This window comes from Diprion similis, chromosome 11 (genome assembly GCF_021155765.1).
Source record: "Diprion similis isolate iyDipSimi1 chromosome 11, iyDipSimi1.1, whole genome shotgun sequence".
NCBI classification, from domain to species: domain Eukaryota; kingdom Metazoa; phylum Arthropoda; class Insecta; order Hymenoptera; family Diprionidae; genus Diprion; species Diprion similis.
Genome location: NC_060115.1, coordinates 6411305 through 6424338, shown reverse-complemented (window position 1 = coordinate 6424338; position 13034 = coordinate 6411305). Strand labels below are relative to the sequence as shown.

Here is a 13034-nt window from a genome sequence, read left to right as displayed (position 1 = left end):
ACGTTGAGATTCCATTGGAAAGTACCGAGTTTATTTGCCGCTTTCGTTTCATACTATATACTCTACAATTGTATACACGTATACGATTACTTCGACGTCAGCGACAAACTTTAACTTATAAACCAATAATAATAATAATAATAACAATAATAATAGTAATAGTAGTAGTAGTAGTAATAATAATAATAATAAAAATAAGAATAGTAATAATAAACATAACAATAATAGTAATAATAGTATATAATATATTATGATTGATCAACTCGATTTAACAGTAATAATTTTTTTCCTCATTTTGCTTTTGCGTCATTCGATGTGATGCATGCATAAAAACACACAAGTGTTTCATTTATAAACAGTGAATATTATAGATGAAACGCTTCGTGTCTTGGAGTACTTCTTTTGCCAATCATGTTTTCGTTAATTCCTTTCTTTTTTCTTCTTCCATAATTACCTACTCCGCGATTATTTTGTTCGCGATATTATGTGCTTGCATCGTTTGAGTAGAGTATCACTGTTTCGTTTATAACTTCCTCTGTTTCTTCTGTTAAATCGTAATGAATATCAACCGGACACTCTAGAAACAGAGCAACTATATAATAGTTATACTTTAACTATAATATTTCAACTGTCTTATCGTTCATGCATTATTTAGGATTTTTTTTTCTTCGAAATTCAAATTGACTATATAACGAGTCCGCGTACATTCCGCGTATATTTCTTTATTTTACATTATATCATTATCATTATTAATTTCTGTATTATCGTTACTATTATCGTTTTTTTATTGTGATTATGTGTATAATTATTATTATTATTTATTTGTTTGTTTTTAGAAACGTGGTATTATTGAGAGAACTAAAATCTGCAATTTTACATTTTCTATACGTTATACAACAATCTCGTAACGACACAATCGGTATCAATTATAATAAAAATAGCAACAGCAACGATGAAAACTTGAACAATAGGTGTAATAGTAACATGCATGAGTTTCCGGAGTTTACGTGACGTTTCGTAACAACAACAAGAATAATAATAATAATTATAATAAATAAATCAACAATGATAATGCGGTATCAAAAAACAGTATAAGATAAGTGATAAAAGTTAAAAGTGCGTGATTCTACAATGAATAAATAATATGGTGACAACGAAGAGGTTAAAAATTAAAAGGCGTGCAATATGTGGCGCAGGCCTAAGTGAAAACGGTTCGTATCACGATGGTATGTATTCCGTTACTCTATTCGATAATGTGTATATAATATATATATATATATATGTATATGTATATTAATATATACATATATAAATGTATTATATATATATATATGATATAATCTATATAATGTATAATAAATTTTACGTAAAACTGTAAAATTCAGTGAATCAATAGAATATCTATACATAATAGATATACCTTATCATACATGTATAATATGAACGTGAAAATTTGTTCGTGTCAAGACATTGAGTATAACGGAGGCACTACAAAGGGCGGAGGGACGGAGGGAAGGTAGAGTAAATAAGAATAGTGTAATATACTTATTAAATATAGTACATCATGGTAATAATTGTGTCGAATATGAAAGAAAAAGAAACTTGAGAGATATTATAGATTATAACAGAATTACTGTCGTCTCATTGGATAACAGCTATGTATACATATGCATACACACCTATGCTGTACATATATGCATATAGCATAGGTATGTATGCATGCGGGAGATTCTTTCACTTATATAGTTATACGTAAAGATTAGAAATAAAAATATAAAGACTAACAATATAGGTCATATTGTGTAAAGGGTTCGGACCGCAATTAATGATTGTCCATTTTATTGCTTTACAAATTACGAAACTCGCGGTCCAAACCCTCTTCGAGGAAGGCAATACTGTGTTTCAGTTTCTCGTTATTTTTTAAATATATTTTTAACGTTTTTTTTTTTTTTTCTTAATAATTTATGTTATACCAGTTTTATTCTTCTGGTTTATTATTTTTTGCGTTTATGATTTTTTTTTTCTTTTTTCCTTGCGTTTTATCCTAAATTTTTTTTTTTTTTTTCTCGCGTCTTTTTCAACTATACAATAATATCTTTATGTGGACCGTAGAAGGCATTTCCGTTAAATTTCTTACTCTATATACAATTTTAGTGTACTATATATTTATAATATATGTACTTGCATCGATATGTCTGTATATGCATATATGATACCTATATAATACAAGTTCCAGGAATAACGCCCATCTCTGCTCTCCCGAGCACATTTCTGTACAATAAATAAATAAATAATATCACTATGTATTAAGTACAAAAAAATATAGACGAAATATATTATATGATTACAAGTAGTTGCACGGCATATAATCGTGATACCATTTTTATGTTTAATCGACTTGCGTTATTTGGGCAAAAATATTTTACCGTAATCTATATTTTGTCGGAATTTACAATGACGCGTTCTTTTGTTAAAAATTTTGCCATATTCATTGATGCGCAAGCTCATTTCCGACACTTGCTTAACACGTATCAAAATCAAATACTCCCCGAGGCTCGAAACCGAAATTGAGCTTATTTTCGTAACCGCTGCTCTTTGCTGAATCATTTGTTGAACTATCAAACTCAATTCGCGCAATTGCGTCAGCCTGAAACGCGGTAAAATAACGCACAGATGGACGCGTACTCGTTTCTCGAAACGTAATATACACGTACATATATGTATAACAAATATATTGGTATACAAGTATCGTTAAATATTTTCTTGTTTAACTTTCTCGTTTTTTTTTTTTTTTTCTTGCTTATTTTCGTTTTTTTTTTCATTTAAACAGTGCAAGGTATATGTATAAGAATAGGAGAATCGATACAACTCAAGTCGAAATTGAATGAATTCGATGATCTACTTTACGACAATCAAGCCGATGATACATTCGGTCTCAATTTGGTATTAATTTATATCTGTGAATTCATAATATTAATTCGATTATCTCATTGTTACGTATTGTGTAACTATAAAGTGTAGGTTTACGTGTCACTTTTTTTTCTTCGTTAACCTTGTTTTTCATTAGTGTGTGTTTTTAATTGTCATAGGAAAATTGAGAAAATTTTTATATCAAGGAATAATTTTCGTAATAATTCGTAATAATACGATATATAATTGTTATAATGTATATGTATATTTTAGGAGAAGATATACGTAGCAATCGATCGCATCTAAGAATTAATTGGTGTTCTCACGTTGATCCCGTTCATTTCACAAATTATTTTTTTTTTTTTTTCGTTTTTTCGTATTTTCTTTTTTTTGGTACCGAACTATACGTACTTATTTCATTTGTCAACAGAGTGTATATGTATAGGTATACGTATATGTATACCTACATATATGTATAGGTTTCACCTCACGCGTTTTTGAATGTAAACTGATGTACGGTCCGCGTACCTAAATTTGGTATATTCGTATACCGTACGAATATTATAAACTGAAGCTGCTCCCCAGATTTGTAGCACAGCCTAGCGTCGGTGTATGTATTTAAACAAACGTGTATCCGCGAATTTGTATATAGTAAGTATATGTAATATACAATAACAGATTATATTTAGTCATGGAGCAGAGTAAAAATTGTCGAGTATAGATATTATGTAGGAAATATTATACACTTTACGTTGAATATCATTAACATTATATTATTAATTAATTGATTTAATTTTAATAAAATTCTGTTCTCTTCGTTTCATTACTTCGATTCTTCTCGTAATTTGAGTAAATTTCTCGAACGATTGATAACGTGCGGGTGTTTTTTTTTTTTTTTTTTTTATTTATTTATTTATTTTAGTTGTTTTTTTTTATCTTCGGTTTTTCCTTTTTTAAATGATTTTACGCGTGCTTTTATATCATATACGATCGAATAAGGTGAAAATTATATCTATTTTTTATCGAAAGAAAAAAAAAATAGATCGTCGGAATTATTGTTACTATACCTACCCTTATACTTGTGTTTTACGGGTGTATATATATCATAACGTTAACCGAATATTATCACACGTTTCCTTATAACGTGTGGATAGTGTATATAATATATAATAATATTATAATGTAACTATACATAATTGATTAAATTCGCTGCAGGCTCGCTTAAGCCAGACCATAAAGCTCGGTGGGTCAGAGAACGCTTTCCATGTCCACCGTCACCAGGTGAAATTGCTCCTGACCTAGGATCAATCATTAATCGATTCAGTCTCAAAGCTAGTTACGCAGCAAGTAGAGAAATTGAAAACTTTCCTTCGAAAGGAAATCAATCAAAGATAAGCCGAAAGAATCCTCTTTCGAAAAATATAGTTAATGAAGTTGAAACCATGTGATGTTGGATGGAATCAAATGACGTCACTAAATATCACTACTTGAATGACTTGACTTGAAATCTGTTACTCACTCTCCAGGTAAGCTGCCAGCTCTCGATCCTCTGCATTGAGGGCCAACTGCCGTGCCGTATGACCGTGTCGATCTCGAACCGTAAGGGTCGCTCCTCCGGCCACCAGCATACAGCAAACTGAGCGCCTCTTCTGCTGGGCTGCCTTGTGAAGGGCCGTTTGTCCCCTGGAACCGAGAATATCATTGTTTACACTTCATCGTCAGCAGGTAAAAACTGCAGCTAGACATTATTCGATTGTTTTGTTTTTTTTTCACTTTTTTCATCCCCAACGCAATTCACGTACTTGTCGTTGTCCACCATGTTCAGGATCGTCGAAGGCGCGCAGGCGATCAGGTACCTCACTATGTCCTTGTGTCCGTGCCTCGCGGCGTGGTGCAAAGCAGTCTGTCCGTTCACGTCGATCGAGAGAAGAGAGTAACCCTTGGAGTGAAGATCCTTCAGAGCCGGCAGGTCGCCGGTTTTTGCCGCCCTCAGTATCCCGTCGCACGTCTTCTCGAGGAGACCACCGCCGAAGGTATGACTGTGCTCATGCACCTCGGCACTTAGTCCGAACAAACGATCCCTCGAACTGAAATTCACCCCCAACACAGTAGAATAAAGCGTTGGTCTCTTTTCATACTTCAAAATGATTCAGGCACAAAACCTTGCTTTTCTCTGACACAAGCGTTATACGACCCCATACCCTGATGCGCTGAAAATTTTGATAGTCAACTCGTATGAGGTTTACCTGACGAAAGCAAGAGGCTGATGAGATTGGCTGGACGCCGCGGACGAGGCGTCGTTGGCTTTCTTGGTGGTAGGTTTGGCGCCGTTCGACGGCGTTGTATCCGGAAGCTTGCCAGGTTCCTCGGTTCCGGCGACCGCGATCTCAGGCACCCTTCGACTCGACGCGCGTCGCTCCGGTTCCGGTTCTCGCGCCGACCGCGACTGGTCCTGCACGGGAGACGCACGTCCCGGTGAGATCCGCCTCTCCTCGGCCACACTTCCGGTCTCCGGCCTGGCTGCCTCGTCGCTGAAACCGTTCCCTCGTTTCAAGACGCGGTCACGTCCCCCGGGAGACAACAGCGCGACCCCCTGCCACGCCGGAACCTGCACCTACCTTGGTGACGGCTGAGCAACACTGTCCACTTCCTGGTGCGGAACCCCCGCGAGTCCCTCCTCCAAGACGTACAGAGCCTCAGCAGCGACGTCGGTGACGTAGTGAAGCTGCTCTTGGGCTCTGTCGATCCTGAAAAATCGCTCCGCCGTGCAAGCTATGTGGGGAGGGGAGGAAAAGCACCAGCGTGAATTGATTTGGGCTTCGCTTAACGGCGACATCGTTACTTACAGTCCAAAAAGCAACAGGCGTCCATCGGCAGGTCTTTTGCGAGTATTCCTCGCAGGGATTCGAGGTCCAGAGTGGCGTCCAGGTCGAGGGTATCCGGGAGCCAAGAGACAGCCGAGCGCTTTAGTCGCTCCTTGTCCGAGTGGTATGCCTCGTAGTCGGACATTTTGATCTTCATAACGGGGAGCTTTAGCCGCTCCAGTTTTGCCCCGACGTTTTGCTGCGGTTTTCCTGTGTTTCTTCGCTTCGCTAGCATCGTCGCCTGGTTGAGCAGCGATAGCGAGATCGTTGACGGTAGCAGACGGCACGCCTCACCATCCACCTATCGATTCAAACGCGTGATCAAAGACTGTGAGAAAAACGGTCTTCTAGCAAGCAGTTGACACGGTACCTGCATCGGGATCGTCCTCGTCGTTACCAACTTCGCCTTGCTGCACTGGGCTATGCAGGTTCCATGACCGCCTGCCTGTAGCAAGGGAAGCTGATAAGTCGTCAGCCCCACGACCTCGATCAGTCCGTCATCGGTAGCCGGTTCGCCAGTCCCTCCTGAGCCACCCCCGCTACTTCCGGCACCCCCGGCAGCCCAGGGATGAGTTCCTCCCCCGTACGATCCGATGTTGAGAAATACTATAGCGTGGACTCGGTGCTCCTTAAGCTTTGGAGTCAAGTCCTGTCCGTCGCATTCCAGGGTAACAAACTCCGAGAGGTCCTTCCACTTTCGGCGCACGAGATCCTTGCCCCCCATTTGTCCGTAGAACATTTTGTTCCTGAGACGGGAGTTGAACTTTTCCGGGTGGGCCTCTGCGACGAGAAAAATTGAGTATTTAACAATCTCGTTATGTCGATTTTATAAGTGTTAGGATTTCTCACCTCTTGCCTCGTGGAATTCTAGGGCGATGTGAGCGTCGACGCCGAGGGAGAAATAGTTGTTGACCACGTTCAGGGGAAGGTTTTCCTTCCCTTTACCAGCCTCGTCGTCGTTTGGAGCGTCGGTGTTCCTCTCGACGGTCAGTTGCCACCGATCCAGAAGCGTAGTGTCGCTATCCCCGATGTTCGAGAGGATCTTCGCTATGGGCTCGTCGGTGTATCCGCCGCCCCAGCCGAGGGCGCGGGCAAGGTCGTTTCCCGTACCCAGAGGAAGGACGCCAACCGCCGGCGGCGGTGATGCCCCGATTTGATCGAGGATCGAGAGGACCCAGCCAACGGTACCGTCGCCACCGCAAGCCAGAACCCTGAGGTTCGGGACTTTTTTGAAGAGCTCCAACCTGCGGGAATCGGAAAGAGGCCGAGGTTATTGCACATTAATCACGGATCAGCGGCGGAACAAGCATGCAACGAGGAATAAATCTTACCCCATTTTCGGACCGCCTTGTGTGAGATCAAAAACCTGACGTGGATTGAGGAGCCACTGAAACTTCTGAAGGAGTTTAGCGCCTTGATTGCCGCCTGATTTGGGGTTGATGAAGACCAAGACGGGCCTGACACTGGCCGTTGGTATGGGCTTGACGACCCAGAGTCTGGTCTGATCCTTGTCTTTATCCTTGTCCTTGAGCTTCTTTCGGGTTGAGGCGGTGCCGGCCAAACAGCCGCCACTACTTGAGCCGGACTTCTTCTTTTGGGGCGACTTACGCAGACTGCTTTTGAAGCTCCCTTTACGCGGGAGCTTCACTATCCATGAGGGAGGAACTATCACCGAAGCGTGACGACCCAGATCGCAGTTTTCCCCGATCTTTTGGACGTTGAAGCAGGCTTCCTTGTTGTGGTAAGCGGTCTTGCACCAGCTGCAGCTCAGCGCTACTATCTCCTTTGAACTGAAACTGAGCTTGGACTGGAACGATTTACCACAGTTGGCGCATTTACCCTTCTGCGACCTTCTGTGCACCCAGTGATGGTGCGTCGACGTCTGCTCCCGGTACTGTCGCACCCCAACGTCCCGGAAACTAGGCTTGCAGGCAAACCCGAGTCCCGTGGCGCAGCAGGCGTGGGCCACTACTCGACACGCTGCGCATTTCAACCTCGGACCGTGTTTCTGAAACAGGAAAGTTGAATGTTCACCTAGCCTTCCTTCAACCGCTTTTGAAAATGATTCAGGTACTGGTTACAGGACTCACGGAACAGTCGGTGACGTAGCAAAAGTCCCCGGAAGCAGCGGTTGGGACCCAGAGATGTTCCCCGTTGATCGCGCTTGGTCCCCAGTCTGGCGTCGATCGGGGTTCTCTTTGTTGGCCAGCACTCGACCCACCATCTGCCGCTTCTCTCCCTCTGAAATAAGCATGAAGTGATATTTAGCTGGACAGGAATGCATGCCACGCGATCAAGCGCTCTTCAGCTCCTGTTTACGCGTCTAAGGTAACCATATAAACGCTAATGCAGGTATGGGGACACACTACAGATATATGATCGAGTATTTTATCGTCAAAAAGACGACTTCGCTTCCCCCCCTCCCGTTTCTACTTCAGGCTTATCCTGTGCCAGAGACAGTTAAACGCGAAGTTCGCAGTAAGACTCGGTTTTCAATTCCTTCGATGTGGCGACAGACAAACCTACCCTCGCAAATGCCGAGACTCGTTTGATGGTAGGAGGGTGGTGTATCTGGTCTGGGCGTCAGTAGGAAGGACGATGTCGACGCTTTTCGATCGCAAGCTCTGCTGAGGAACGGCAAGTAGGCCCTGCTGGTTCTCTCCGGTCTTTTCGGAGGCCTTGCTGCCGTTGAAGCAGGAGTCGACGGAGGCTGCGCGGTCCCTCTTCAGCTCTGGAACGGTGAGGAAAATGTCCCTGACGACGAGGCGTCCGCCTCTCAGTCCAGTCCGTTCCTCGGACTCAACGTCGGTCGCGGATGGATCGGAGCTGCCGTCGCCTTCGTCGTCCTCTGGGTCCTTGATGCTCAGGGTAGAGGTCAGGTCGGCGGGAAACGAGGTGAGCGCTTCCTGTCTAGAGAGCTTGGGCGAGGCGACCGACCTCCGTCTTGTCGAGAGATAAGAGGAGTCCGTGCTCGTCAAGGTGACCAGAATCTCCGGGCTGTTCTCGCGGTCCGTCTTCTCCTGGGAATCCTGCTGTGAACAGGAACTCCCGGAGGATCGTTCGCGGTACCTGAGCGCGTCTTCTTCCGGGTCCTGCAAATCGTCATGGTCTTCGTCGTCCTCGTCCTCGTTCTCCTCCCTCTCGTCGTCCTCCTCATCGTCCTCAGCATTCTCGGTGCTCACAACCCGCGCGTCGAAGATAGTCCTGGCTGCGAAAATCGCAGACGGTGATTCCGCGGCCTCGTTCTTCCGGGCCTGCCGCCGCTCGTACTCCTCGACGCAGGCGCAATGGTAGCATCCGGATGTCTGCGAAATCGGCGGCGGCGAAGGATTCCCCGTGCTTCTCTTGTCGATGCCGCAAGCATCGAAGCTCTTGGAACGCTGGTTGCTCCGTAGCTGGGGTACGCGGAGGGTCGTCAGTCTCCTGACGGCTGACTCGTGGTGGGAGTGACGGCTCGGGGCGGCGATCGTGGCCCCGGTGTCGCTGTTCGCGGCGGAGCTGCTGGCGGCGGAGGTGAAGGCGGATGCTGCCGACCGGAAGGAGGGTTGCTGGGGGTTGCAGGAAGCCGCCGCGGCCCGGTCGGTGGGGCTCTGCTCCCTCGCCCGCGCCCCGTCCTGCCGTTTCGCCTCGAGCTGTATCTCGTCGAAGGAGGCGGACCTCACCTGCTTCGGCACCTCTAGACTCGACTGTGACTTCATCTCGGCGCCCGTCGGCGTTCGCGACCGCTTGAACGTCGAGCGCAGCCGCTGCATCGCTCGCCCGCACCTCGCCGGCTGCCTTCAGCTACCTCCCCCTGGGGATACCAGCCTCGGCCTCCTCCTCCGCCCCCGCGTTGCTCCGTCTCGCCGTCGCCGCTACCTCATCCCCGTGGCCTGCAGCGACGACGTCGCGGCCCATCGTACCGTGTCACCGTAATAATTATAAAACCTCCGGCGGAGCCCTCTTTCTCTTTCTCTTTCTCTTGCCCCGAACAACGACCGTCACCCCACTAATTACTTTCTCGCAAACGCCTCCGGGCCCCGACTCCTCTTCGAATCTTCCTGCCAGCTCAACGCTTGTCGTTGTTGTCGCACCTCGCTTTTCTCCCTAGTCGTCTCCGAGGCTCGCGCGTGCCTTTGACGGATCACTCGACGACGCGAGGCTCGTGACGGCGTCGGCTCGTTGGCCTGGGCTCTGGCATCGATCCGATACCCTCTCCCTCCGCCGCCCCTTGCCGCCTCCGATGCCGCGGGGTCGAGTCGCCTCTACACCGCACAGCACCCTCCCCACCTTCCCGTGCCGTCCCTTCCCTTCCCTTCCCTTCCCTTTACTTCTCGCCCCTTCGCTCCACCAGCACCACGGGTCTCGTATTCGTCACCACCTGAACGGCCCGCAGCTCCTACAAGACACCCATGAAACTCCACGTTGATCACTGGATCCTGCCTGCAGATCGCTTCGACAGATCCATTAGTAACTTGCGCTTTTTTATTTCTCTCTCTCTTTCTTTCTCTCTCTTTCTCGCACGTACGCACGTACGTCTAATATCTACTATTATTCTCTCCTCTTGTTTTGATCGGCACGCGTTTTACTCTCGCGCCTCGCGAGCCGACGCGTTCTATGATTATAACTCGCGGGCCGAGGAGGAGAGGAGAAGCTGGCGACGACGCGCGCCGCGACGTGCTATTTAGAATTCGATTTCACTATTATACATCCGCGCGTTTCGCGGCTTGTCCAGGTAGACGAATAACCCGCGCTCCGTAGACTGGGGGACTCTGACGGAGTCAGGTCGCCGCCATCGTACCCGACGGTATCGGAAACGGAGCACCACCACCTCTCCTTTTTTACCACACTACGCGGCCCTTCTCCCTCGTTTTTCTCACTCGCTAGTCGCTCTTTCGCTTATTCCCCGTAGCGCAAGTCGCGTCGGTTCGCTCGCTACCTGGCACCCGTCGTCCGCCGCCCCCCGAGACGCCGCCGCACTCCGAAAGCTTGATTGCGACTAGCGCGCCAACTCGGTTTCAAGATTCTCGATTGCGCGCACCCAGAAGCGCGCTGATCGCGGCGCGTCTCGGGGATGAAAGCATCCTCTGGGTGCGGGAATTTTTAGTTTTTTCTTTTTTTTTTTTTTACCCATTCGTTTTCTCTTTTCGCATTCCTTTATTCAAGATCCTCTTTCGCGGCTATTCGTTATGGATTCTCTTTCCATTTCCCCGCCTGCAATCGTCTGCGATCTATAACCCCTTGACCCCGAATGCAACGGGCTCGCAATTCACATAGCGTGGTTTCGTTAAGCTGACGTGGATGGGTATATGCCAACCTTTCCTGTTCCTCGATACTAGCTTTCAAGCGAAGCTGCTCTCGTAACCCATCCTCGAAATGCACACGGTGTCCTAGCCCGGGTGCCAATCCGAGTAACCTACAATGCAGATTATAACAGTGCATACGCGAGTACGTAAGCCTGAGATACGAGAAAGAAATTATTAAACTTATATACATATTGCAGGTTAAACCATATAGCCACGAGTAGCAGGTTCATGTAGTTTGTACACATTTGTTTCCTATCAAATGGACCCGCTATCATTCGGTCCCTCGTGAAAGATCGCGTTCTTAGATTCGATGGGATTTTATACTTATCCGATATTGGCGGCGTGAATGGATGACAATCAGTTTTTTCAAGGCACCTCACATTAGAATATTTTTTTTGTTTGGTTTGTTTGTTCTTTTTTTCACTAAAGTTTTATAATTCAATGCATTTTCGAATCAGCAGTAAAACATCTGATTGGCGTTAGTATACCATACTAACAATATAAAAAGTTTGTGGGGTGAAATTTTATTAGACTGTCTGAATCAGAAGCCTGAACATTTTCATATCGCGATATTTTCAGAATATATAAAAATCGAAGCCTAGGCCCCGCGTAAGAGTATTCAAATTTCAGTCGAAATTTCAAGACAAAACAGAGCAGCGACTACCATGATTTTACGTATATACTAAACAGATAATCTCATTAAAAACATGAACCTGAGGTGCGAGTAAATTACCTTCTACGAAGCTTACAAGGATAACCAGTTTAGTGGTCCCCTCTAAATTCGTCGCAACTCGTGTATGCTATAGATAATTAAAAACTAGAAGACAGGTTTTTTTATCGGTAGAAAAACGGTTCAAAGAAGCGAAAACGACCCTCGAAGCCAACCCAACGGGGTGATTTCCTGATGTGCTTGATGTGTTTGAATGAAACCAACGCTGGAATGTTTTATTCCTCCATAGAAACTCATCAAATACGCTTTCACTCCTTTGAATCGTTTTTGCTACTGTTAAAAAAGTACGTCTTCTTTAGTTTCCAATGCTCTACAACATACATGAGTTTCATCCAAATCGGAGGGGATCATCAATCCGATCTTCCTTGTTAGACTTTCTGCGAGTATATATATTTACTCAGAGATCGTCTATGGAAACATCGAAAACACTGATCGAAATATTTTCAACTCATACTTTATCAATACACTGCACACAGAACAAGAAGCTCAAAAAAACTTTCAAAAGCTATACTCCAAAATATGTCGCCTGTATCACAGTGCATGGTATCGAAAACAGGTGGGGTAAAAAATCAAACTGGATTTTCGAAATTTCATTTTTCTTATTTTTTACAAATCCTGCAAGCAGGCTGCCGGGCCGTAAAAGCCAGCAAATATGATCCAGCTCTGCATCACCTTGCTTTAAGGTCTACCGACCGTAGCGACAAGGGAATTGGAGCCCGTCATACCCGCAGCGAGTCGTTGGTTCAGTGAGTAGGTACATTATATGCAAACTGCTCAGCGGCGTTAGACAGACGGGTGAGATAAATAATACAAATGGTTAGATAGAGAGTGCAAAGAGGAAGAGAGAGAGAGAGAGAGAGAGAAAATGGAACGAAGCAGAATAGAGTGGAACACAATAAACCATTCACTGTGTCCTGGGACGCGGAGATGACTCCCGCGGCGATTATAACAATACGGAGGAGCAAGTTGAAAGGGCATTCAATTCAGCAGCTCAAAGACAGAAGCGGATAGAGATAGAGAACGGCAGAACCGTAAAAGAGAAGCTGAGGATGCAGATGTGTCTGGCACCTAGACGGTAACGTCTTCTTCGGACTCACGTTTTCCGAAGGGTATTGGTCGGCGCTTGCCTCTCGAGCACCTCGCACCCCGAGAGAGATTGCGGCCAGTCCAGGGCGGGGACCATATCCGCGTTATGACCTTGAAGGGGAGGATCGCAGCTGACTCGAGGGAAGAATCTGCGTCGCC

The 13034-nt window shown here is 45.4% G+C and overlaps 1 protein-coding gene across 1 annotated transcript; it reads right to left on the bottom strand.

Moving 5' to 3' along the window:
• Positions 1–2033: 2033 nt before the first annotated feature.
• LOC124412410 (eye-specific diacylglycerol kinase) lies at positions 2034–10018 on the bottom strand. The gene is made up of 11 exons (XM_046892263.1): positions 8301–10018; positions 7865–8015; positions 7106–7782; positions 6624–7018; positions 6145–6554; positions 5757–6075; positions 5529–5682; positions 5157–5441; positions 4713–4997; positions 4430–4593; positions 2034–4208 (listed from the first exon to the last, which is right to left on the bottom strand). The coding sequence occupies exons 1-11, from the start codon at positions 9524–9526 to the stop codon at positions 4159–4161; spliced, it is 4116 nt and encodes a 1371-aa protein (XP_046748219.1). The 5' UTR covers positions 9527–10018; the 3' UTR covers positions 2034–4158.
• Between the last annotated feature and the right edge of the window lie 3016 nt (positions 10019–13034).